Below are 25,530 nucleotides of genomic sequence, written 5' to 3' on the forward strand. Positions count from 1 at the left end.
TAATTATTATTATTACTGGGATGTTTAAACTGTTGGAAGGGCTCTGCATTTGCAATCAGCAAGATCTTTCCCCCAAAGGAACAGGGTTTGTAGCAAGGGACGGGAGGATAATAAATGAATATAAGCAGAAAGTCAACAGGAAAAACTCCCTGATTGCAGTTTAACCCAGTCCTAGGGCCACTGGATGAGAAGCCTGATCTTCAAAAGGGCATTTTTTCCACCACATTCTCACAAGTAGCCACTCCTATAGCCCTTGGCTAAGCAAGAGGAGGGGGTAAAGCTGAGCTGGTATTACTCCTTGCTCACCAATGACTAGGTAGAATACTGTCTCACAGCAGCACAGGGATGGCAGCTGTTTGTATGGAATATTGTGGGGAAGAGGGATGTCACTTAATACCACATTTAGGGCCTGATTCCCAGAGCACCAAAACTTCAGTTGAAATTAGTGGGAGATGCAGGTGCTCCGCTTCTCTGAAAATCCAGGTCAGCTGCCCACATGCTACAGCAACGGGCACTCAGAAAATTAAGCTGGAATACTGTGTGCAGAGCTGGCTACCGCACCCCAGCAAGACAGCCATTGCTTAGGGGAGGGTGCAGCGTAGGGCAACAGAGATCAGGTCTGAAGAATCTGCAAAGTTGTGGAAAGACTCAGGAGCTTGGTCTCAAAGGAAAAGAGAAGAGGAGAACTAAAAATAGAGTTTTCAAAGGGACTAAGAAAGGTGCTAGACAGAAATAGTCACATAGGTAAAGGGTTTAAACAGGGAAAATATGGATAGAGAATGTAGGCAACATTCCATCATGCAGAGAGTAACAAGTTACGTAGGGTGTCATGAAGATTCATTGTGTTTGTTTGTATAGTTCTACAAATGTTTGTGCATTAGGGTATTATTATAGGAGTAGGTTGTAGCGTTAGCTAACTTACTTCCAAGGTAACACCTGTCCCCATAATGCACCATTCAGAATTCAAAATGGATGACCATAAATGGGAACGGAACATCCTCTCCTGGGCTTAGCTTCCGTGAACATTGTAGGCATATACAGGAGTCAGGGATCTTTTACCATATATGTTCCATTTGCCAATATAAACAGGCAAAGATTTGTAATATTCCCACACACTAATTTCGTATTAGAGTAACAACCCACCCAGGGCGGATGACAAAAGGTGTAAAGAAATGGATACTTTTGTATAAATACCTACCATCAATGCGTGAGGCCTGCAGTCGCTCACTGGTTTTCCTGAAAGAGATAAATTTATTAATGTAACAGATTCCTGCAAATGCTATTTCTCCCGCTGGGTAGGTCTATCCCTGGGATACAAGCCATTCACACTGGAAAGTAGCTAAAATCCCAGTTCTATACACACTATATTAAATATTGGATATTACAGTGGTCCCCAACCAATGGGCTGAACAATCCCCGCACTCCACGGAGCTTTTCCTGGTGGTGCTGTGCAACAGGAGACATTTTGAGGACTAAGAACTGGCGTATTTGGAATGGGATGTGGATAAACAAATATACACTCGAGCCACAATATTTCTCCCATATATTATCCATATCCGTTTGCTAGGGCTTCACAGTATCAAAACGGTTAAAATCAAGGCCCTCCTGCACTACTTGCCTTTCATCTGCAATGACAGTTCATTTCTGTGGCTTGATTTTAAGGATTCATGCTAGTGGATGCTATAAAAGCAGTTGGAACGCAGATATCAAGAAGATTTAGAACATTATGGAAGGATAAGCAGTAAATTAAATATAAGCCAAGCCAGGGAGTTCAGATCCAAATCCTCAATTTTCTCAAAGTTTGGGGGGACCCAGTGGCCCAAATTTTGGCTGAAATATCTTATTTTGTCACCTACCTTGTTACTGGGATGTTGTCTGGCAATTTAATTTGCTCTTGCCTTGTCACTGCAACTGGCATGGGAAATAAAATCAGTTGTTGAAGGTTATGGCAGCAAGAGACACGTTTCCAAACTGAGCACAGAGCAGTCAAATGCAAACGATTGCCAAGTATTTGCAGACTACGAAATCCAGAACTTTTTCAATTACCTACTTAAAAAGCATAGGATGGGCCAAGGAAGGAAATGACTATAGAAACCTGTTGTATCTACAAGCAACAGGAACAGGCCACTACAAACAAGTACATGTTAGATAAAGCTCCAGTCTTAATAGTTATGCTGGTCCCTTTTCCCCCTGTAAGTTATCTGACATTTTCTCCAAATTTGCATGAGTTTCCATCCCTAAGCTGCTAGCAGTTCTTTTTTATAGACTTCCACTCTGAAAACTATCGCTATGGGTTCTCTCAGATGCTCCAACAGCAACTTCTCCTGAGGTTTGATTGCATCTGTCATTGTCCTAGATCTTGTTAAAATAAAGATTTCTTCGATTGTTTGGCCCATTGCTGCTTAATAATCCTCACTCTCCTCCAGGGCTGGAGGGCTGCAGAAAGGCAAAGTATTATTAAATGTAAGTTGCTACAGCCCACTTTTGTTCATTTTTAAATTAATTTCTCTCCACGCCATAAAAACCTCTTCCCAGTTCTACCTATCTATATTAGGGACTTCTCTGGCCCCCCTCACTGTAGTAGTCAAGTGAGGCTGGAAATTGCTATTATCCCCACATATTACAGATGGGGAAACTAAGGGATATAAATACTAAGTGACTTGCCCTAGCTCATAGGGAATTTGTGGCAGAGAAGGGAACTGAATCCAGGTCTCCAAATCCCAGGCAGGTACCATAACCACTGAACTATCCTTTCTCTCTATGCTGGTTTAATCCTTCTGTGGCTAGGAACACATTCTATTGTACAACAGAAACAGCACTCTTTGGACCGATGGATCATCGGAGGCAGAATATCCACAGCTCCGATTACTGGAGCTTTCCACTGCATTTGTTGCTGTTGATCATGGTTTAGCATTGTCCCATTTTAAAGACACTGGAGGAGTCAAAGGACACCTGCTGCAATGACCCATATCCATTACTGTCAGGGAACAGCCTGGAAGGACTGTTGGACGACTGCTCTTCTGCCACCAGAGCACTCCCTCAGTTTTCCCCCATCCCAGACAGTCACAGCACCTCGCTGCTGGGGAAAACTGAGACATCAAGTCAAATCCCAGCAAGACATGGAGGACACCCAGATCTGTTTCATTTACATTCTGAGCTAGCAGCACCGTCTTTCAGCTCTCAGAGGTCAGCACCTGGATGTAAAACAGCTGCTTGAGGCAGCAAGACAGAGGTATTGTAGGCAGAGAGAAGGAAATGCTTTGAAAATCCAGCTCCCACCATAGTGTCTCGCTCTGTGGCGGGAGCCTTGCTGCTCAGATCCTCATGTCACTTTGCAGCCTCAACACCCTTCTGGACTCCTCGTTGCTGCTAGATACTCTAACGACTACCACTGCAAAAGACGTTATCTTCCAGCTGCAGCTGGCCAGAAGACTGCACCACATCCTGTCCAACACGGACTTGGCCATGATGCTCTCTAGGCTGGATTACTCTAGTTCACGGTATCTAGCTTCGAAATGCAATTGGTTCAAAATGCGGCAGGCCCATCTCCTCAGCAGCACAATCCCATAGTGCTTTGCTTGTTTTAATAGCGGCCATTAGAACACCAGGCACATTCCAAGGTCTCAGTCCTATGCTCCATTGGATTGGCTCATGTTACCCAAGAAACTTTCCCCTCTCTCAGTGTGACAGCACTCTCCCGAGAGACCTGTGGTCCTCAGGCACTAGGAAGCAGCTTCAAGAGCCAGAAGACAGAGTTTTCTCAATAGTCAGCTCAAGACTGTGTAACTCCTTTGCACAAACCTTGCTCCTTTCAGAGCCAGGCATAATACCTCTTTCTTTCAGATTAGCTTTCCCAAAACCCAATCAGAAACAGCAGGGGAAGGGAGGTAGGAGCGGAAGATGATAATAAAGAGAAGAGGGGGAAATAATTAAAATTTTTTAAAAAAGAGACTAGAAAATGTAAAGAAAGACAAAGGAAGGAGAAAAAAGAAAGAAGGGGCAGCCGGAGAGGAAAGAAAAGATCAAAATGGAAGTCCCCTTGGGGTGACTCAAAGGAACAAGGGACCAAGTGATGGTGCCTTTCTTTGGTGCTGTGATATTACTGCACTCAGGATGGTAGGAGTACTTAGATAGACTACAGCGGGAAGCCAGTGCCTCAGCAAGCTTAACTTCCAACACCTTCTTTGTTTACGATGACCTTTAATACCTACCCAATCAGCAGCTCAGTTTAGGATGAAACCAAAAGTTCAGCTTGTAACCAAATGTGCCGCAGGAAGCAGTGACAGGGCAAGGATAAATGAGTCATTCGTATCAATTTGGGTTCAAGTGTTTCCCCTTCACTCTCTGTCATTTTCAGGGGCAGTTTAAGTTTCTGCTCAGAAGAGCAGGAACCCTGTAGCCTAAGCCAATATGTTGTTACATTTCACAATACAGATTCTATGTGGCACTAAATATTTAGGCTGGGATTTTAAAGGAACTTAGGGGAATTAGGTACCCAAATCCCAAGTGGGCACCTTAGTCTGCTTTGAAAATCTCAGCCTTCTGGTTCTGTCAGTTAGACCTTCCATGCTTTCCCAACTGTAATGCATTATTCTTTGAGACAGAAATTTAATTCTCTGCACTGCAGGACACGGTCATGAAAAAAAAGACACAAATTTGTACCCTTGCAAAAAATGCAGCCTGAAAAACTTTCTCAGTACTTACAAGAAGATTCTTCCAGATATCTATAGAGTTTTGTAAAAATGCATACTCACTTGAATGGGATCGTATCACCTCAAACCCCTGCTGGTTTTCATGCCTGAAAATACAGGGAAAGTTTTGGCCAATGCAATATGTCCTAAAGGGAAAGACATGCAATGCGGGGCGGGGGGGCATTGTTGATGTCACAAAGCATAAGACCGGGGTCTCAAACATGTGGCCATTTCCTGCAGCCAGCCATAGACGCCGACTCCACCGGCAGCCAAGCTCCCCTCACCCCCTGTCCCCCTGCCTCCCATCTCTGCCCCCCCTCACGCGCACCACGTCCCCACTCCTCCACCTACCTCCCAGAGCTTTCCACCACCAAACAGCTGTTTGGCGGCACTTAGGACTTTCCAGGAGGGAGGGGGGAGGAGCAGGGACATGGCACGCTCAGGGCAGGAGGCGGAGAAGAGGCAGGGCCGTGGCAGGGATTTTGGGAAGAGGTTGGAATAGAGGCAGGGAGGAGCAGAGTTGGGGTGGGGACTTTGGGGAAGGGGTTGGAATGGGGGCGGGGAAGGGGTGGGAAGAGGTGGGGCAGGGGCAGGGCCTCATAGAAGGGGTGGAGTGGAGGCGGGGCCGGGGGTAGGAGAGGGCTTTTGTATCTTTGTATGAAAAAGTGTCAGTGATGCGGCCCTCGCGCCAATGTACTAGTCCTCATGTGGCCCTCGTGGTGATTTGAGTTTGAGACTCCTGCATAAGACTGTGGCAGAAGCCACTAAGGGTATGAAAGTGGAAGCTAAGGAAAGAGGAGGCTTATATTTCACAGCACATCAGCACGAAGGCTTTTGCCACTGAAATCCAAAGAAAGGGGCTTCCCTGATCACTTTAAATGTGAATATTTCTCTGAGGGGGGCAGACAAGTTGTTTGATTTACAGCTAGAGCTGGGCAAATAACTGACTCTATAGCCCAATGAACTGAAAAACCATTCTCACTCTCTCTCTGGCCCAGTGACTAGTCAAGTATTTTATACGAAGTGGAACAGCTGCAACAGGAGAGACTGAGAAAGACCCGACCCAGAATACCATATGGTCCAATGATAGAGCACTCCCCAGTGAGTGTCTTAGCCAAAGAACGATAGGTATTAGGGAGGCACCACCATCATCTTCGCCTCCTCCTCCTCCTCTCCTCTGGCTGTGTTATGAATGGAGCCTAAGTCCCAAACATATTTTTTGGCCAAAATTTTTGGTGACATCATGTCACATTCATGAACACTTTCGGGTCAACCAAAACTTCATTTTCAGCAAACAAACTAGGAGTCAAAAAAATTTCACCCAGCTCTATTTTCAGCCTCTTTATGGATCTGATCTTGTGACCTTTGACGTCAATGGGAGCATTGCCAATGACCCTTGAACACACAATAGGAGCTGGGGAGGGAACCCAAGGATGGGGGCAAAGCCAGGTGTGATGAAGAGATAATCCTGGTCCAGAAAACAATTATGATTTTGACTCTTTCCATCCCATCATGGAAGCATTTTGACATAAAGTACGTGCAGACTTGCAATAGAATTCAAAAGGTTCTAGAGACAGGTCCACAAAGCCCAGAAGGAAAGTTTAACCTCTCGCATACCTTGGGTCTGTTCCAGGGGTGGGCAAACTTTTTGGCCCAAGGGCCACATCTGGGTATGGAAATTGTATGGCGGGCCATGAATGCTCATGAAATTGGGGGTTGGGGTGCAGGAGGGCTCTGGCTGGGGGTACGGACTGGTGTCTGTGGTGGGACTGGGCATAAGGGGTTCAGAGGGCAGGAGAGGGATCAGGGCTGGGGCTGGGGGTGGGGCACAGGAGAGGCTCAGGGGTGCAGGCTCTGGGCAGCGCTTACCTCAAGCAGCTCCTAGAAACAGCAGCATGTCCCCCCATCTGCTCCTATGCAGAGGTGCGGCCAGGCATCTCTGTGAGCTGCCCTGTCCGCAGGCACTGCTCCTGCAGCTCCCGTTGACTGTGGTCCACAGCCAATGGGAGCTGCGGGGGCAGCGTGCGGAGGCCCCTGGCTGCTCCTAGACATGCCGCTGCTTCCAGGAGCCATGTGGAGTGGGGCAAGACCCTGACCCTGCTCCCGGCTGGAGCGCCAGAGCAGGACAAGCCCCAGACCCTACTTCCCGGCAAGAACTCGAGGGCTGGATTAAAATGCCTGGAGGGCTGGATGTGGCCCCTGGGCCGTAGTTTGCCCACCCCTGGTTTATTCGGTCTTTTCGGAAGACAAGCATCATGTTTTTCACTTTTTTTTTTTTTAAATAAGGTAAAAGAGAGCTGTTGACCATGCATTTTGCTGTGGTAATATTTTAAAAAAGAAGGTGACATACCAAAGGGAAGGGAACACAGCAGAGCGGTAACACTAAAGATTATCTGTTACTGTGGGTACATACACTGGGGGAGGTTTTCAAAGCACTAATGGGATTTGAGCACTCAGCTCCCATTTACTTCCCCAGCCCAACCCAATGTCTTTGGGATTGGGTTGGTCTCCTTCCTCTGAAGCATCAGGGCTGGTCACAGCTGGAGATGGGATGTTGGACATGAAGGGACAGGACTCTGAGGTGGTGCCAAGCATCCTCTCAGGTGCTTGGCTGGCTGGTTCTTGCTCACATGTGCAGGATCTAGCTAAGGGGTCGGCAACCTTTCAGAAGTGGTGTGCCGAGTCTTCATTTATTCACTCTAATTTAAGGTTTCGCGTGCCAGTCTTACATTTTAACGTTTTTAGAAGGTCTCTTTCTATAAATGTATAATATATAACTAAACTATTGTTGTATGTAAAGTAAATAAGGTTTTAAAAATGTTTAAGAAGCTTCATTTAAAATTAAATTAAAATGCAGAGTCCCCCGGACCAGCGGCCAGCACCCGGGCAGTGTGAATGCCACTGAAAATCAGCTTGGATGCCGCCTTTGGCACGCGTACCATAAGTTGCCTACCCTTGGTCTAGCTGATGGCCCTACGTGGGGCTGGGAAGGATTTTCCCTCACATCAGATTGCCACTGACCTTGGGAGTTTTGACCTTCCTCGGCTGAGAATGGGTGGGGGTCACTTGCCAGGATAATCTGGGTATACCTCACTTAATCATTTCCCTGCCATCGTGGGGGCCTCAGGCACTGATGCCCCTCCTGTTCTCCCCTGTGACACATAATGGTTAAGTCTCCTGTGGGCTGTAACACTTCAGTCTCATTTCAGTTGTTGGGTTTGGTGAGCGGATGCTAGCGGGTGTTAGGCAGGAGCTCAGATTAGATGACGTGATGGTCCCTTCTGGTCTTCAACTCTGACTTTCAATGGGCGCTGGGCACTCAACTCCCCTTTGTGCCTGCGAAAATCTCTCCCTCTTTCTTCCAGTAGCATAGCTATTAATCTAACACAGAATCTATTCATTCCGATCAGTCCTCTTCCTATAGCTGGCAGTTTGGCGGCTATCAGGGGTGCTTTCAATCAAAGTCCCTGTTTAGATTCCTTGTGACTGTGTGGGTGTGTCACGGGGGTTGCAAAAAAAGCAACAACCAAAAACCAGCTATAGAAATGGAATGTGAAATCTTGACCCCTCTCAAGTCAGTGGTTGTTTTGCTACTGACTTCACTGGACCAGGAATACATCCAGGCTCTTGGTTTAATTTCAGCAAGCCAGGACATCTCTCTAACCCCAGACAGGATTCAGAGGGATAGAGCCCTGCGGTTGCTCTTCCATCAATTGCCAAACATCACACCAAAAGCCTGTCACACTGTCATCTTGAAAATGAGCAGCAGGGTGGCAGCACACAATATGGCCCACCCTTGGGCCCTTCCAGAGCCCTCTGCAGCAGGTTAGCTATGCTGCCAAAGGCAGGAAGAGGTTAAAAGCCATGATTTTTCTTTTTTCTCTAATCTTCTTACTTGTGGTTTGTCTGTTATTGAAGGAAACAAGAGTGTGTGTGAGAGAACTCATGTTTCCTTACTTAGCTGACGTTGTAGGTTTGGTAGTTCAATGCTAGCATATGATCTTATTAGCTAGCACATGTTATTGTTTAAATACCGGTTTTTGTACCTAATGAAGTTGTGAATCTACCTTAATCCTAGAATAGATCAATGTGGTGGCACCATTTTGCAGTGCACTAATTTGCTCCTCTACCCTTTCTCATCTAAAACTCTTATTAAAGCCAATCGGTACATCGTTCAGGCCCAAGCTCACAGCTTGTCGTTTAATTTCATGTTATTCTTTCTAAGGGCACTAGGCAGCTTTCCTGTGTCTCTGAGCCATTCTATGTTCTTGGCCACTATGGGATTGTGGACAATCATTATTGCTCCGAGGCAGCTATTTTTCACCTCCAGATTTCTAACATGTCAGAACTGGGATGCATAGAGCTCCACAGAGCCCACACAGCAGCTGGGATCCATTTTTTCCCTACGAGGACCTCTTGGGAAAAAAATGTGAATGTGAAGGGTAACTTACAGTTTCCTCTGCTTGCACAGCTTCTTTTCCCGTTTAGTAGCTGGAAGAAGATCATCAAAATCAGTGACAGGAATTCAAGTGCCGAAAGAGGACAAAAAACTTAAGATGAGCTAACAGGAATTTAGACACAAAGAGGAAGTGGAGAACAGCAATTCTGAAAGGATTTCAACCAGTGCCTCCATCAAACCTGCAGCCAAGACCAGGAAAGGGTGCTGGACTAAAGCGGATGTCTCCTTGGCCAACTGAGAGATGTTTTAACAACATCTGGAGGATTGGAACCAGGATCAGTCAAATTAATCCCTGGTCCAACAGCATGGAACGCAGTTTAGCCCAGCCATGCAAGTCTGTGCCCCACAAGCCACTCAGTAGTAAGCCTTAGAGCATTACTGTCAGTGGCATTCTCCAAGGGTCTGCTCCTTTGTGATGCTGAGCAGCCTCCATTCCCCATGACTTGCATAAGAGGTGAGGGTACTCAGCATCTTGCAGCAGATGCTGAACACCTCACTTCTTAGGTACGCTGCTGGCCCTCATTACTGTAGGGTCTGAGCACCTCAGAACCTTTCCTTTACTGTCCCCCCAACACTCCTGTAGATCGGGCAGTGCTATTATCCCCATTTCACAGATGGTGAACTGAGGCCTAGAGACTAAGGACCAGATTTTGAAAGTAACTTAGGCCCTCAGTGGAATTTTCAAAAGCACTTTGACACTTAACTCCCCTTGAAACCAATGGGAGTTAGGTGCTTTTGAAAATCCCACTAGGCACCTCTCTGCATCTTTAAGCATGTAAATAATGTTAACAATCCGTCCTTAAGTGCCATGCCCAAGGTCACACAGGAAGTCTGTGCAACAGCAGGAAAGCAAACCCTAGGCTATCTCCCTGACCAGCAGACCATCCTTCCTCTCACAGGATCAGCCGTAAGCTGGGCAAGGGCCACTTCTCCAAGTTTAGTACCACTGCTGCTTTGGGGTTCTCGCTCGCTCGCTCTCTCTCTCGAGAGAGAGAGCATGGGGTCAAACTCATCCTTTGTACAAATCCAGTGAACTGAGTGGAATTCCACGAAGGAGGTATTTGACCCATGGTTTCCTTTAAGGAGTCATTTCATCTCATTTCATCTCTGACAACAGGTAGGTATACAAGCTCTGACCTTCAGGTGGGAGGTGAGGGTCCCCATATCCCATTGTCCTAAATGATCACAATGGCCAGACAGGTGGCTGCCAGTAGCAGAAGAAAGATCAGTAATGCCCAACTTTGCTTTGAAACCACTGGCACCATGCTTAGCATGGAGGACCTCCTGTCAACGACCTTTTGGAATGACCCCCTGGGCCAAATCAGTGCAACTTCATTAAACTGCTGCAAAACCCACCCAAAGCACTGCCAAAACCCACCCATGATTACCCTGTAGCAGGAGCCCACTCTGGCACTAAGCAGTGTGGCTAGTTAATTACCCACATCTCTGAGTCAAACCAGCCTGGGGAGATCCTTTATGGCTCCACACCACCGCAAGACAATGGATGAAACGCATCCATTGACTCGGAGATAGATTTGCCCCTTTGCACACAGGTGCTGAACTGAGAGAGGAAGCGGCAGAACAGAGATTCAGGTGGGAGATGTGATACTGAATGCGAGGGCTCTGGGCCAGGTCGGAGATGCGTGGTATCTCCCGACATTAGAAGGCCGATGATGAATGAATCACAGAGTTGTAAAGGTCAAAGATGGCAAAGCTCTACTAGGTCATCGAGTCCACAGCCCCTGCCAGAGGGAGAGTTGGCTAGGAAGGGAAAGTTTTAATCTCAGTGTAAACTGTACTGCTGAGCTCATCCCCACTGACCAACCACCACCAACGAAATGCCAGCCAGTCAGTGCTCTGCCTGATGTGGATCCTTTGCTGGAGGAGAACAGAGACAGAGTCAGGTCCAGCAGCCTGGCTGCTTGTGACTATTGGGCCGTACTGCTGCTGTGGTTGCATTCGTTTGCATAATGCCCACTCAGCGGCAGAGCAGGGCAAGTATGCTTTGCAAGGCTCCCTTGATTTACTGCAGGACTGTGAGCCTGTCATCGGGGGTCCCATCCACACACAGAACATCTCAATTTCAAAATAAGACTTCTTGAGCGTCTTGCTTTCCTAGTGAACAGCCACAGCCAAGTGCTTTTGGATTTCTCCCCCATCCCCAAGGCTATGAAGCTTTTCCTTCTACATCCTGCAATCAGCTGCACTGACTGGGGTGGAGAAAGAACCCCAGGGCCCTCCTGCTGTGTCTCTCCCTGTGTAAGAAGCCAGGGATTACAAACTCCTGATCAATGGTTCCTTGCCTCCATTCCCACTGGCCCCTAGACAGCACAACTCCTGAAGGGGCTGTGCTACCAGGGACTGCCCCTAGAACCACCCCTGAAAGCTTCCACAGCATGGATGAGTAAAAGTCGCAAGCCCTCATGCAGGCTGTATTAACTTTCCCTGGTTATGAATGGCAGGGGTTAGAATCTGGAGGGGTCCACGCAGATCCCCACCATCCGTCTTCCTCCCTACCCCATTCCAGCTTTACAGAGCCCTAGCTCTGTGCAGGGGATTGCACTGGGTGAAGGGGAAAGAAGGGTGCAAGCCGCACAGGTAGGAACCGCCTGCGAGCACCAGCTTCCCGCCACCCCCCATTTCAGTAACAGGAGTTGCATGCGAAAAGCAATACTCGCTATGCACACGGTGGGGTCGGGGCAAGTGACTCCCTGAAGGACTTTGTGTATCAGAGGAGAATGGGCAGCAGGAGCTCACGCTGCACCGAGTGCGGGTGGCAGACAAGTAACGCCTAGATCTAGCCTTCCCGCACATGCCCAGAAGAGAAACGCGGGCTCAGGCACCTGTTTTGGGACATCAGGCTCAGCTTGACTTGGGGGGGTCATCTCTGCAATACTGAATGGCAGCAAAACCTTCATGCTCAGGCAAGCCACCCGTGATAGTTAACTCCTGAGTAGGAGAACAGGCACCATGCCCAGCCCACACTAGGACTGCAGGGAGATATGTAGCTGTCTGGCATAGGCAAGCAGACTGAGCAATGCAGGATTTCCTCATGCTGAAGGTGCCCCAAATTCAAGGCTGTGGGAGAAAGTCCTACCAGAATGCTGACACTTCATGCACATGCTCACAAGAGCCCCCAGCAGCATCAGTGAGGCCGCAGCCCAGAGCAGCTCCACTGGGCTCATTGCTCCGCTGAGGTCCAGCCTGAAACACATGCAGCAGAAGAGAAAAACATTAACTGAACCTGTCAGCGCGTTACAGCTGTGTCAGCCACATGCACGTCTGTGGCTGGGAGGGTTTAAGCACAAACAAGACCTATTTCATGCCTGCTCAACAAGTCTTTCACACAAGAGCCAAATACTTCCCTCCCTTCACCCACAGAGCCAAAAGTGCTTTTCAAAGGGGATCAAAGTATCATCATTAAGTTGTGTAGAAGTTGCTTTTTCTTATTCCCCTTTCCCTAATCTTTGTGGTTAGATTGTGAGGTCCTCAGAGCAGGGACTCTCCTTAAGTATTTGGAAAGCATCTAGCACAGTGGGTGCTATCTCAAGTAATTCAAAATAATCATCATCCCCATTTTATAGATGGGGAAACTGAGGCACAGGGAGGGAAAGTGACTTGACCAAGATCACCCATGAGAGGTCAGTGGCAGAGCCAGGAAGATAATCTGGGTTTCCTGACTCCCAAGGCAACTCCCAATCCACTAAGCCACACTGCCCCCCCTCCCATAATTTTATTAAATAAAAACCATCTAGGAGAGATGGCGATGGAAAGGCAGGTAGTATTTTCTAGCATGACAGACCCTCAGAGGTGGGAAAGACCTACACATTAGGCCATCCAATCTTTCCCCCTGTTAATGCAAGATTGTTCTCTGCACGATATTCTCCAATATTTTTTCTGCATTTAAATGGCTCAAACCATGGGGCCTCCACGGCTCCTCCGCCCCCTTAACTGAGTGCCTTGACAACAACAAATATTTCTCACTATTCTGCCTGGATTTCAACCTTAAAAATGTGAAGTACTACATATCATTACCCTAGACTAGAGAAAACAGAAGGTCTGATTCTCCCCTGCCTTGACCTCTGTGAAGTGGGCGTAAAATGCTACCAAATCAGAGCTCTCCACTCTCACCACTGGTATCCTTCACCAGCCACTTTGCATAGGTAAAGGTTGGAAAAAATGCACCCAAGATGGCCCCATTACCACAGCATCCAAGCACTTCACAATCTTTAACGTATCCTCACAACCCCCCCGTGGGGCAGGGCAGTGCTACTATCCCCGCTGTACAGATGGGGAACTGAGGCACAGAAAGATTAACTGAATGGCCTAACATCAGACAGGGAGGCTGTAGCAAAGAAGGAATTGAGGCCAAGTCACCTGACTCCAGAAGCTAGCACTTCTACCACTGGGCCATCCACGCTTTCATGGGAACCCACGGGAACTAGGCCTTGGGTGAAGTTAAGGAAAGCACCATCCAGTACTTCAGGCTGATGATCACCTGGAGACAATGGTGCTTTCTCTCTGCCAGCAGCACCTAGATGTCAGAAAGAACAGCAGGAGCTGCAGCAGGTCTGTAAGGATGACTAGTAACCTCTCCCCATTAGAGCAGAGTTTATCGGCAGACAGTCTGCATTCAGCACACAGGTCCTGGCAAAGTCATCCAACTTTCCAAGCATGCACACAATGACTTTAAGACCAGCATGTCATTACAGATGACAATATTAATCCATATCAATCTGGAACCACTTGAATCATCTCTGCTCATCTAGGATTGCATTAAAGCTCCCTCAATTCACTACAAAGTCATCTTTCACTGACAGTTTCCACATCCCTCTCTCCACCTTCTCAGTTCTTTCCGCCTTCATAGAGAATGTTGTGACATTTGCATGAGTACTGAAACGATTCTATGTCCGCAGTGTGTGGAAACCATTCCCGCCATAGCTGCCTTCTAGAAGGCCGGGGTATGGACAGGCCCTTGCTTTTAATACATCTCTGTCCTATGCACACATACGCACAATGGAGGATAGCTTCCTGCAATCTCTTTTCCTAGGATTGACAAAGTGGGTGAGGTAATATCTTTTATTGAACCAACTTCTGTTGGTGAGAGAGAGAGATGAGATTTTCTCCTGGGACTGCAAGTCATGGCTAGAGCTGGTGACTTTCTGGTAGTTCTCCTAACCAATACCCAAAGTTAGGGTAAAAACCAAGTCAGGGATATAAACCCTCATTCTTCAGGGCATAAGGAAATCATTAGCTCCCCATGCTTAGGAAGAAACTTCTTGTTTCTTAATCATAGCTCAAGCTTAGAACTGGGAGGTGCTAAGCACTCGGGCCACTCGTCAGCAAAGAACTTAAACACTCGCTTACTCTTATGTACATGAGTAGCTCAATGGCATTGGCCAGAAAGGATCCTGGACTAATTAGACCATTAGTCTGATGCTGCATTTGAATACTGTTCTCACATTCTGTATTTATCTATATGCACTCAGAGACAGAGAAAAATAAGTCCCTCGGTTTTCTCCATGCGTGGTCCAAAGTATTCCATGTTACAGACTGCAGCCATTCAGGCAAATATGGTAGAGTTTTAATTTTTTTTAAATAAAGGTTCTACGTGGGCCGGTTAAAATCTCTGCTCCCTGCAGCGGGCAGGGAGCTATTTAGGCTTAAAGGGCTGTGACTGTCCTTCGGCTATGCCAGGTTTTGCCCCCCCCCCCCTCCCAGGAAGGAGTTGGGGTTGGGGTGTCTCAGGAACAGGATTTTAAATCAGTAACTGCACGAGCTAGCTGTAAGAAGAACTGCAGGAGGAGAGTGCTCCCGCCACAAAGCCTGTGAGAACACTGTTGTCCTCGCAGTATATCGTCTTTTTCCACGGGTAGCCATAGCCCAGTGTCTCTTGTTGAGGTTTGTGCAGGAAACAGACCTAGTGAGGAAACAGTTACTGTGAGCAATCAGCTGCACTCTGCCAAAGCCCTGAGGACTCCCCCTTCTTTATACCCCTGGCCACAGCCGCCCCATCTTCATTGTATTCAATTCCTTTCATTTCTGTGTGCATCCATGTAATTTTTAGCTTATTCCTCTCTCTGTTGTACAGATTGCCATTGGCCACCCCAGAGGTGGCTGCATTGCTCTGGCTCTACAGGTACATAGCCTGTGAAGTGCTTCAGGATGCCCGGTACTATAGAAGCACAAGATGTGATTATCAATGAAGCCTCCAGAGTACAATGAAACTTTTAGGTCCTGGTCCTACTGATTCAAATGGGGGGGGGAACCTCCCGTTGGCATCAAGTGGTGCAGGATCAAGCCCTTGGTCTAAAGGTATTTTGGTATTTAGCAAGGTTACAAGGTGGCAAAATTGATCCCCAGACAGGCTATTGCTGTCACAACTCAATGATTCCACCACAACAAAATGTTGAGAACAGCTTTTTCTTACAAGACACCCTCCCCAAATCCCTGAAATTTCCCATTTCTGCAGTGTCAGAAATTGTTTGTGGACATAAAATTCTCCTGGAAAGCCGAGCCCCAAGAGCCCGGCGATGCTACATTGCATTATAATTCAATCCAAGCCCAGATAGAGGCAATTTGCACTCCTGAAATAGGGGTGGAACTGGCTTAAAAACTAACGAAACACCCCACATCAGAAAAAAAAAGTCCCCGGCCCAGATAAATGCATTATAAAAGCCCACTGGATGCCTGCAGTATGACCAGGTTCATGACTATGCAAGGATGGAAGCACAGTCTGACTCTTGGAATCTCCAGGTCAAGCAGACATCACGAGAGCTGCTGGGAATGTGATCGTGAGGTGTACAATGACTGTCCGTTTGTCTGTAGCGCGTTAGCCCCAGAGTGCAGAGATGCTGAAACACACAAGCCTCTCTCTCTTGAAAGATCTAATGGAAGAAGTTGACAAAAGGATTTACGACCCGGCAGGGCGAGGCCGGTAACATTTGCTCAGCGTTTGAGGAAAATAAACCGGCGGGATGTCTTTTTGAAAGGCTGAACTCTTCCTTCTCCGGCTGTCTTTGGGAAACGGGCAGGGAGGATCAACATGCTCAAGCAGCCACGTGTTTGTCTGGGTTTTCAACATACCACAGTTCAGGGGATTTCAGAGTACAGAGGGTTTTGGAGTGGGAGAGTTTAGAAGATGAGGGCCATTTGCAAAATTCGACTGCGGATAGAAAACATGATTCCCTACAGTTTGGGGCAGCTCAGCTCCTTCCCTAGGGGTAACATTCAGAGAGAGCGCTGCAGGCTTGGTCCATTTTAAAGTTTCTCAAGCTTCTCCTTGATCTGTCATGTCCCCACACGAACACGGAGACCTCTGTAAGTGTTAGGTAGCTGGAACCATTAATAGTCACTGTTCTAATGCTTAGATTTAAACATTGTAAGAGGCTGAAGAAGAGCAAGCAACCGCCTGTGAATCGCACACTGCATGATAGTTCCTGGAAGAACGTCTGACCGCAAATGATTATTCCACTCAGAACAGCAAGTAGTACGGTGGATAGACTACTAGTAGTTTCCATTCCATATCACCCCTGTGAGGATTAAGCGTACGTTTCGGAGCAGGGCGCTCAACTACAGCAGTGCGGGAACTCTCTTTTTTCAAATACAGGGGTATTCTGCATAAACAGAGATGCACATTTTAATGACAGGTTTCAGAGTAGCAGCTGTGTTAGCCTGTATTCGCAAAAAGAGAAGGAGGCACCTTAGAGACGAACCAATTTATTTGAGCATGAGCTTTCGTGAGCTACAGCTCTTGCATCCGATGGAGTGAGCTGTGGCTCATGAAAGCTGATGCTCAAATAAATTGGTTCGTCTCTAAGGTGCCACAAGTCCTCCTTCTCTGTTTGCTCATTTTAATGGAGATGAAATAGGGAAGTTTTCAAGTGTCCTTCAGTCTCTACTAGCTAGGTCCTGTGATCTGGGCTGCTATGGTTAAAGGCGTTTCAGTGGTTGGACATTACAACCTGATCCTACAGTTAGGTCCCCGTAAAATCATTAGCATTGCCAACCCTCCAGGATTGTCCTGGAGTCTCCAGCAACTAAAGATTAATCTTTAATTAAAGATTGTGTCATGTGAGGAAAACTCCAGGAATACATCCAACTAAAACTGGCAACCCTAGAAATCATTGTAGCGAAGCCAGCAGGGCTCTGTGAAGGCACCATATTTGTCCTGATTGCAAGAGAAGGGCTGAAATTGGTCACCGAGGGAGTTCATAAACCTCATCTATAAAACACATGCTTCTGTCTGAGAGGCTGGTGTAAGTAGAAGGTCATCCCCCCCCCCCACAACCTCTCCGCCCCCCACACCACCATTTTAGATTATGGTTATGAAAGCCACTTGTATAACCCGCCCTGCTTGTAAATAAAATGTGAAGAATCAAGATGGTTTGGTGATTTGCTGGAGTAAAAAAATCAAATGGTTGGCTGATTGAAAAGCGTCACTCCAGGAATTAAAGCACGCATACTAAGCCTACGTGTAACAAGAGGAATACTTTATTGGTGCAGGAGTTCGGGTATACTACCACGGCAAAGCGCTCCTGGTGTGGATGCAGCTATGCCAGGAGAACCGCTCTTTGTACTGATATAGTAAAATCACCCCGCCCCGACAGAAATACACGGCACTGGTAAAAGCACTGGTTTGCTGGTGTAACTGTCCATGCCGGAGACTTCTGCCAGCACCACTCTGTGGGTCGGCGATCACACCCCTGACTGACAGAGCTATGCTGGCAGAAGCCTGTAGCATAGACAAATCCTTGCTAAACAGAGGCAGTACTCACGCCAACTCAGTAGCTTCTAATAGTTCCAGAGAAAGACCCTTCCCTTTTTCCCTCATCTATACTAGCTATTTCCCCAAAAATTCTAACCGATTTTAAAAACTATCAAAGCCCTAGGATAGGCCAGGCTCCAGCAACTGTGTTTATAACCGGTTTGTAGTTAAGCCTTCAAACCAGTTACAGAAAGCGATCTGCCTGCCAGAACTTCGTCCACACCACTTCTAAAATCAGTTTGAGCTTTAGGGAAAGTCTCAGCAGCAAAGATAAGGCCTTACTGTGTATTTGTGCAGCACCCGACACAAGGGGGCCCCAATCCCGACTGACGCCTCTGGGCATTACTGTGACACAAATAGCAACACTGTCAAGGAAAACAGACTAAATTCAGCTCACAGTTCCCAAATGGAAACCAAAGGAGTTGCAGCCACTTAAACTAGAGCTGCATTTTGCTCACGTGTTTTCCAGATAGCCCTGGACAGATGTTCAAGTAGACCCAAGTATTTTGTGCCAAGAGAGGAATAGATACATGTTAGCTGTAGATGGAACAATACAGATAAATAGTCCCTTCCAACCCTCCATTTTTATGATTCTATAAACATTTGAACTGGTACATTATTACTTTCACACAGATTTTTACCTAACGGATTCTGACGGATTGCATGACAATCATGTGATTTGCTGTTTTGTTTTGTGTTTTTAAGTAGGCAACCACTCCCCACCCTCCCAATCCACCCATGCTACCTCCTCTTGGAAAAAGAGCTGCCTGAATCTACACGTATGTCAAAGGGTACAAAGAAATAAATAACCTGCTCCTGACATTGCACGCCATTTGGATGTATGTTCAATATGCCCACCGTCATTGTCTCTCTCCATCTATATGCCGATACGTAACCAATTCAGGTGAAACACAACAGGTTAATGCTTTTGTGGCCCTTTATCTTTTCAAAGCTCTCCACACACCTTAGCTCATCCTGCAAAGTTTATTTTGCACAAAAGCCCTGAAATTGTAAACTTTGTAGAAATATACAGGAAAACCCCCTGCCTGAATTCATATGACGCTTTGTGTCCCCAATCTAGCAGTCAAAGGTGTAAGTATAAACAAGATCCAATGGCTTAAAGGTGAAGATAGACAAAAAGGAAAAAAGGGGCAACTTTGTAACAGTGAGGTAATTATTCACTGTAGCAATTTACCGAGGGTTGTGAAGAATTCTCTATCACCGGAAATTTTAAAATCAAGATGGGATGGTTTTTCTAAAAAATATGCTCTAGTACAAGCAGGAATTAATCAAGGAAGTCCTAGGGCCTGTGTAATACAGGAGGTCAAACTAGATTATCACAATGATCCCTTGTAGTTTTACAATCTGTTAATCTTATGTTTTGAGCATCAGGATTAAATTCAGAGCTAGGCAAAATAAAGAGGAGACAATGGCTCTTCATCTCAGATTTACAATGTCAAGGCCACAATCCTGCAATGCGCAGGTGAATCCTGTCACCATCACAATGCCCCACGAAAGTCAATGGGGAACCATCCTCTGCCCACTTAGATCCCATTGAAGGATCAGGGCTAAAGGGCCTGATCCTGAAAGCAACTGATTGTTGAGGAGCGTTTGCTGTCGTTTAACCCCAGTGAAGTTGACGAGAGTAAGCACGGCACTGGTAGCAAGTGTTTGCAAAGTGGTTTCAAAGAATTAGAACAATTTCCCACAAAAGGAACCCAGCATTGTATGTCAAATACATATTGTGGATGTCAGAGTCGTGGAATGGTTCAAGCAAGAATAAATTGACATAGCAAAGGACAGAGCAAATGTAGAAGCTGCATAGAAAGAGTTAAGGAATCAGACAGCAGGTGAAATAAAACAGAATGACAAGGAGCCTCCAGTTATCAACTAGTTAATTCCTTAGAATCTTGTAAAGTGTGTTGACAGCCTCAGAAGATGCTAAGGAAAAGTCTATCACCTTCTGCATTGGAGATTGCACTCACATCAGAAAATAGCTGATAACTACCCATTACTTGTCAAGACACAGGCAACACTGAAGCCATGCTGTATGGTTAGTCCTCACCACAGCTCCTGGGAGGGACTCAGCGTTCGGAATGGCACATAGAAGTATTTTATTCCATATATGCGCTCATATTAACTTCTATGAGACAGAGAATGTGTCACAAAATTCTCTGATTATCCCAGATTTTGCTAACCTCCTGGGGCATAGCTCAATGAACCTAGATCTCAAGAACACTTTACACCGGTCCTGATCTTAAGAACGACTTGGCACGAAGAGGGTTTTATTTTTTTCTAACCAGAACTGGTAGATATTTCAAGGCATCCGATTGCAGGAAAATTCAAACACACACAAGCCATGAAACAGGAGGAAACCCCAGTAAGTGTAATTACAGCTCAGAGCTTTCATAGGGCTGGACTTCTGTGGGGGGGAAACATGGCAGACAGCTGGAGCCCTGAAGTCAACAGTCGTACGCAGGAAGCTATGGCCCGATTGCTGGAGAGGACAGCTAGATAAGCCTAGCACATAACTTATACACAGGATCCTGCAAAACCTAGGGCTCACTGCAGATTTTATATTATAAAGGGCATAATAAAAATAAACAGCCAGGATCAAACAGCAGGAAGACAGGGAAGGGATGTAAAACCACTTTTACGGTCTGACTCAAAAGCAGTGGAAGAGCCGGTAGGAGTCTAAAGAAAAGGAGTACTTGTGGCACCTTAGAGACTAACCAATTTATTTGAGCATAAGCTTTCGTGAGCTACAGCTCACTTCATGGGATGCAAAGCTTATGCTCAAATAAATTGGTTAGTCTCTAAGGTGCCACAAGTACTCCTTTTCTTTTTGCGAATACAGACTAACATGGCTGCTACTCTGAAACCTGTCATTATGGTAGGAGTCTAATGGCCTTTGGAGCAGGCTCTTAGTGTGAGTAAAATGCTGCAGGGGAAAATATATTTTGGTACCTTCTTTGCATGGTGAGGCCCATCAGCTAATTTATGTACATTCCACCTGAACCCCCACCACATAGAGCGACACACAACAGAATGACAGTGGCCCAGATGCAGTTCTTCTTGACACGGATAATCCAAAGCTCCAAATGCCCTCCCAAAATCATTGCTGAATTAGGGCCGATCCAAAGCTCAGTGAAGTCAATGGGAAGACTCCCACCGACTGCAGTGGACTCTGGAGCAAGCCGTACCCACTCCCAGCCAAACCCCCTTCTCTACCCATCTCACCTGTAGCATCAGCCAGTTCTTTGCAGCTTCCCCATTCTTCTCTATCTCCCCTCACGGAAGCAACCAGCAATACTGGAACAGGTTCCTCATGGGGACTGTAAGCAGGTCTCTGGTTTCCTGTCACCATCTGAATCACTAAACCCGACATCCGTTGCTGTGCTGGACAACCCCCTTTGGCTGATAAAGAAATCAACACACATTTTGACACACACTCATCTCAGCTGGCTCTCACTCAAACAGTTCATTTTGGGTTTTGTTGGGCGGTGGGGGGAAGAGACTCAAACAAACCACACTAAATACACCTATTGCTAGAGCTTGTTTCTACACTGAAATAGTGCTGCAAAAATTGTCTTTTGCTCCTAAACAAATCAGTGCCAGCAAATTATTACTCCTCGGTCAGCGAGTCAGTACCAGGAATTAATAGCTACACAATTCACTACAATTGTTATTATTCGTATTACAAATAGCATCTAGAAGCCCCAGTTGAGTTCAGGGCCCCAGCCTGCTGGCTGCTGTTTACACACATAGGAAGAGACAGTCCCTGCCTCAAAGAACCACCGGTCATCCCCATTTTACATATGGGTATACAGAGGCCCAGAACAATTGCCCAAGACCTAAGTTGCCTTCTAGTGCCTTTACCACATCCCTCCCTCCCAGCTTCAGCACACTTTCCAGATTGAAAGCCTGCAATTAGATCACAGTCATAGTTTATTCCATTGAACTTTTCTACAATGCTTGAAGAATTGTTCTGGGTTTTTTGTTTTTTTGAAGATAGTGGTTAATGGGGAATGGGTATGGCAATGGGGATAGACTTATGACAGGGAATTTACTTAGTGGCTCAGAACTTTTCCAAGAAAGCAGATTTTCGTGTTTCAGGAACAAAGTGTGCGCATAAATATAAAAACCCACAAAAACCATGCACACTGGATATACCATGTTGTAAAGCACCTTCCATTGCTGTACGGTATCTCCCAAATATGCAGCTGTGTTTGTATTATATGTGCTTTAATAATTACGCACCTACTGGATGTTTTTCAGCAGACGGAGGGGTTTATTAAGCTTGACATTGAACAGTAATGGCACATAGTATCTGTTGTAACAACCAGGGATTTAGAGTAGCAGCCGTGTGAGTCTGTATTCGCAAAAAGAAAAGGAGTACTTGTGCCACCTTAGAGACTAACCAATTTATTTGAGCATAAGCTTTCGTGAGCTACAGCTCACTTCATCGGATGCATTCCAGGGATTTGTGCACACATTCAGCAGAAGGTGGCATTTTTCTATCACAATACCTTATTGAACCAGCTCCCCAGTTTTGGGTCAGGAACGCCATTAGCCAGGTTAACATCAGAAAAAATAGAACTACATTAGCAAATACACGTGTATGTGTCATGGAGTGTGGGGGAGTCAGGGCCCTGCACCCCCCACTTCCGGCAATTCACCGTGACTCTCGGCCAGCCAGTAAAACAGAAGGTTTATTGGACAACAGGAACACAGTCTAAAACAGAGCTTGTAGGTACAGAAAACAGGACCCCTCAGTCAGATCCATCTTGGGGGGGGTGGGGAGCCCAGACCCAGGTTCTGCCCCTTCTCCCCACCCCATCTTCCCAGCCAGCTCCAAACTGAAACTCCCTCCACCGGCCTTTATCTCTTTCCCTGGCAAGGAGGCCACCTGATCTCTTTGTTCTCCAACACCTTCAGTTTGCACCTTGCAGGGGAGAGGCCCAGGCCAACAGTTGCCAGGAGACAGGGTGTTGGCCATTCTCTATGCAGACAGCATCACACCTGTCCTCTAGGGCTCTGCAACAATCACACCACCTAGATACTTAAGAAATGCATAGGGGAAACTGAGGCACACACAGCATTCAGAGAAAACATTAAGAACATTACCACTTTGTCAGTATGTACATGTGCAAATATATTTAAGTCTATATGTAACTCTGATCTTGGGACGAAAAGTAATTTTTTTCCATGTCTTTCAAAATAGCTACTATGCAAAATCCAGATTTGTGGAAGGCTACATTGGAAGCAGTATGCATGTTTGTAGATAAAGCGCCCTAGGAGCAGGGCATGGAATGGAGCATCGGTCTGCTTATTTATTATTTGATTATGCTGCGTTCTATTACGGGGATGGTACTGTGACCCTTCCCAAGGGTACCCGGGGCACCTCACTACCACCCGTCCTTAGCACGAGGGAGCCTTGTCTGTGCCTGCCGGGGCTCAGCTCCAACTCTCCCAGCCACAAGCAGCACGAGCCCCCCCACCTCAGCCCACATGGGCTTTGCCATCCCTCATGCACGTTAGCGACAGACATACTCCAACTCCAGCGTCCTCCCAGCGGCCCCCTGCAGAGTCCACCTCCCGGTCCACTAAATACCCACAGCATTACCAGACCCGCTGTTCCCAAGGAAACAATCACCGCAGCTTAGTTACACCTTTGAACACAGCTCCACCTAATGCCATGCTTCGATTTGTTTGCAGAGAAAGCAAGGATACGTTTATTTAAAAAGAACAGAGATTTATAGGATAGCAAACAAACATTGGCAAACAGTGCTACATAGAAAATCAAATCACAACATGCATTCTAGTGCCTAAACTTGACTAACAAGATGCCCCCTCTTGTCTAATAAGGCACTGTTTACCCAAAGTCCTTCTTGCAGCATTTTTCAACCAGGATGGCTGCTATCCTATTTCATAAGGCAAAGCCTGGCGGGAGCTTGTCTTCCCAGAAGGATGCCCAGGTGTCTCTCTGCACCCCTAGATATATTAGACCAGTCCCTTGTTCTATAAAACAGAGTACCTCCTCTGTTTACGTATTTCTTCTGAAATGTCACCATCTCTTCATTTAACTCACTAAGCTAATAGACTTCTGTGTAAGACACACAATACACAATGATCAGCTAAGAATATAAGCATCTCACCTTCTGTCTGGAGGACTCTCCAGGCATGCTACAGGTCACCTGCCTTTAACTACAAGGCCTTAAAAACATAATTTCCAATATATCTACAGATCTCCTTACATATAATCCACATATACCTTGTGCAAAGGTCATGATGATCAGTGTGACATAGGCTTTCAGAAATCTTCACTATCAAACCCAGGGATCCCTGGGACCCTTATGCACCCCTGTGGATCTGCCTGTTGGCATTAAGATACTAACTGAGGTTATTTACCCTAGTGCATAATTTTGGATGTGGTTTTGAGTAATAGCAGGGCAGCTAGAACTTTGGATATTTTTCTTCCAAAATAAAATAAGGATTTTAATCAGAGCACTTAGCTATCGATCAGTTTATTAGGTGTTTTCCAGCGATTTTTCTCAAAAATATAGAATATTAGCTGTGCATTGCTATTTAATCTTAAACAACCTATTTCTAGTCCCCATTATTACAGGCCTGGTAAACACTGAATGGAGAGAAGTGAAGAAGTTATTTTACAAGTGTAGTCACCCAATAGCTATATGTTCTATAATTAGAATGAAGATCATGGCTAGTTTTCTGTCTTCTTCAATATTAAAAGCAGAAGTGTTTAATTCCATTTGTTGCTCCATTCACATTATGACTGTACGTGACAAGGAGAGATGACTTTTTTCTTCTTCTTTTTGGTAGTTGGCACACCCTTCTGTGGTCATGATGTAGGTGTTCTTTATACCAGCATCCCCCTTTTCCACTAGTTTGCAGCTTGTGTGGCCATTTTCAGGTGGATAGCATAGGTTTGAAATGCCATTGCAATGGAATGCCAATGTTTTACAACCACACTACCCAGAAGTAAATGACAACAGAAGGTTCCGTGGTGAAACAGACACTTGCTGGATTCAAGTGGCATGCATTTCCCCCAGTACTACAGGTAGACTTTTCCCTTGCTACACTGCTTTTAGTTTTAAATACTGAGCCATTTTCTTAATTTCTAACTAACTTAATTATTTCAACAGTAGGGTCAGGTATAAAAGCAGACTATTTACCAACCATGACAGCTGCACCTAAGAGGCTAGTTTGCACAGTTGGAAGGTTCCAAGATGCTGTCTCCTCTAGTGTTCAGGTTTCAGAGTAGCAGCCATGTTAGTCTGTATCTGCAAAAAGAAAAGGAGTACTTGTGGCACCTTAGAGACTAAAATTTATTTGAGCATTAGTGTTCAGCTACTTCTAGCCATTTGGACTTTGACTTGTGAAGAACCCAGGTGCCTTTAAAAGCAACTGGAAATGAGATGACAGCCTGGCTGCAATAAGGGAATAGGAAAGATGAGGCCTTGGCTTGTTCAAATATCCTACTCATCAGGACAGAGCACACACTCAAAGCAGGAGAGAAGCTAGCTGAATACTCCAGTCTTTGTAATACAAGACAAGGTTTGGGGAGGGCTGGCAGCCTTCTTCCTGCCTGA

The 25,530-nt window shown here is 46.2% G+C and overlaps 1 protein-coding gene across 2 annotated transcripts in view; it reads right to left on the bottom strand.

Moving 5' to 3' along the window:
• The window catches only part of LAT2 (linker for activation of T cells family member 2), a 36,879-nt gene extending 11,667 nt beyond the window's left edge, over nt 1-25,212 (bottom strand). The window contains exons 1-8 of one of the 2 annotated variants that reach the window (XM_073315095.1): nt 25,118-25,212; nt 21,158-21,334; nt 13,528-13,684; nt 12,248-12,354; nt 9,143-9,182; nt 4,755-4,798; nt 1,857-1,911; nt 1,199-1,236 (exon numbers count right to left, since the gene is read on the bottom strand). In XM_073315095.1, coding sequence (XP_073171196.1) covers nt 1,199-1,236; nt 1,857-1,911; nt 4,755-4,798; nt 9,143-9,182; nt 12,248-12,354; nt 13,528-13,684; nt 21,158-21,305 — 589 coding nt within the window. In that variant the 5' untranslated portion in view covers nt 21,306-21,334; nt 25,118-25,212. The remainder of the gene's footprint in view (nt 1-1,198; nt 1,237-1,856; nt 1,912-4,754; nt 4,799-9,142; nt 9,183-12,247; nt 12,355-13,527; nt 13,685-21,157; nt 21,335-25,117) is intronic. The other variant, XM_073315094.1, reaches the window with a different exon arrangement.
• Between the last annotated feature and the right edge of the window lie 318 nt (nt 25,213-25,530).

The sequence above is a fragment of the Lepidochelys kempii genome, chromosome 17, assembly GCF_965140265.1.
Source record: "Lepidochelys kempii isolate rLepKem1 chromosome 17, rLepKem1.hap2, whole genome shotgun sequence".
Lineage (NCBI taxonomy): Eukaryota > Metazoa > Chordata > Testudines > Cheloniidae > Lepidochelys > Lepidochelys kempii.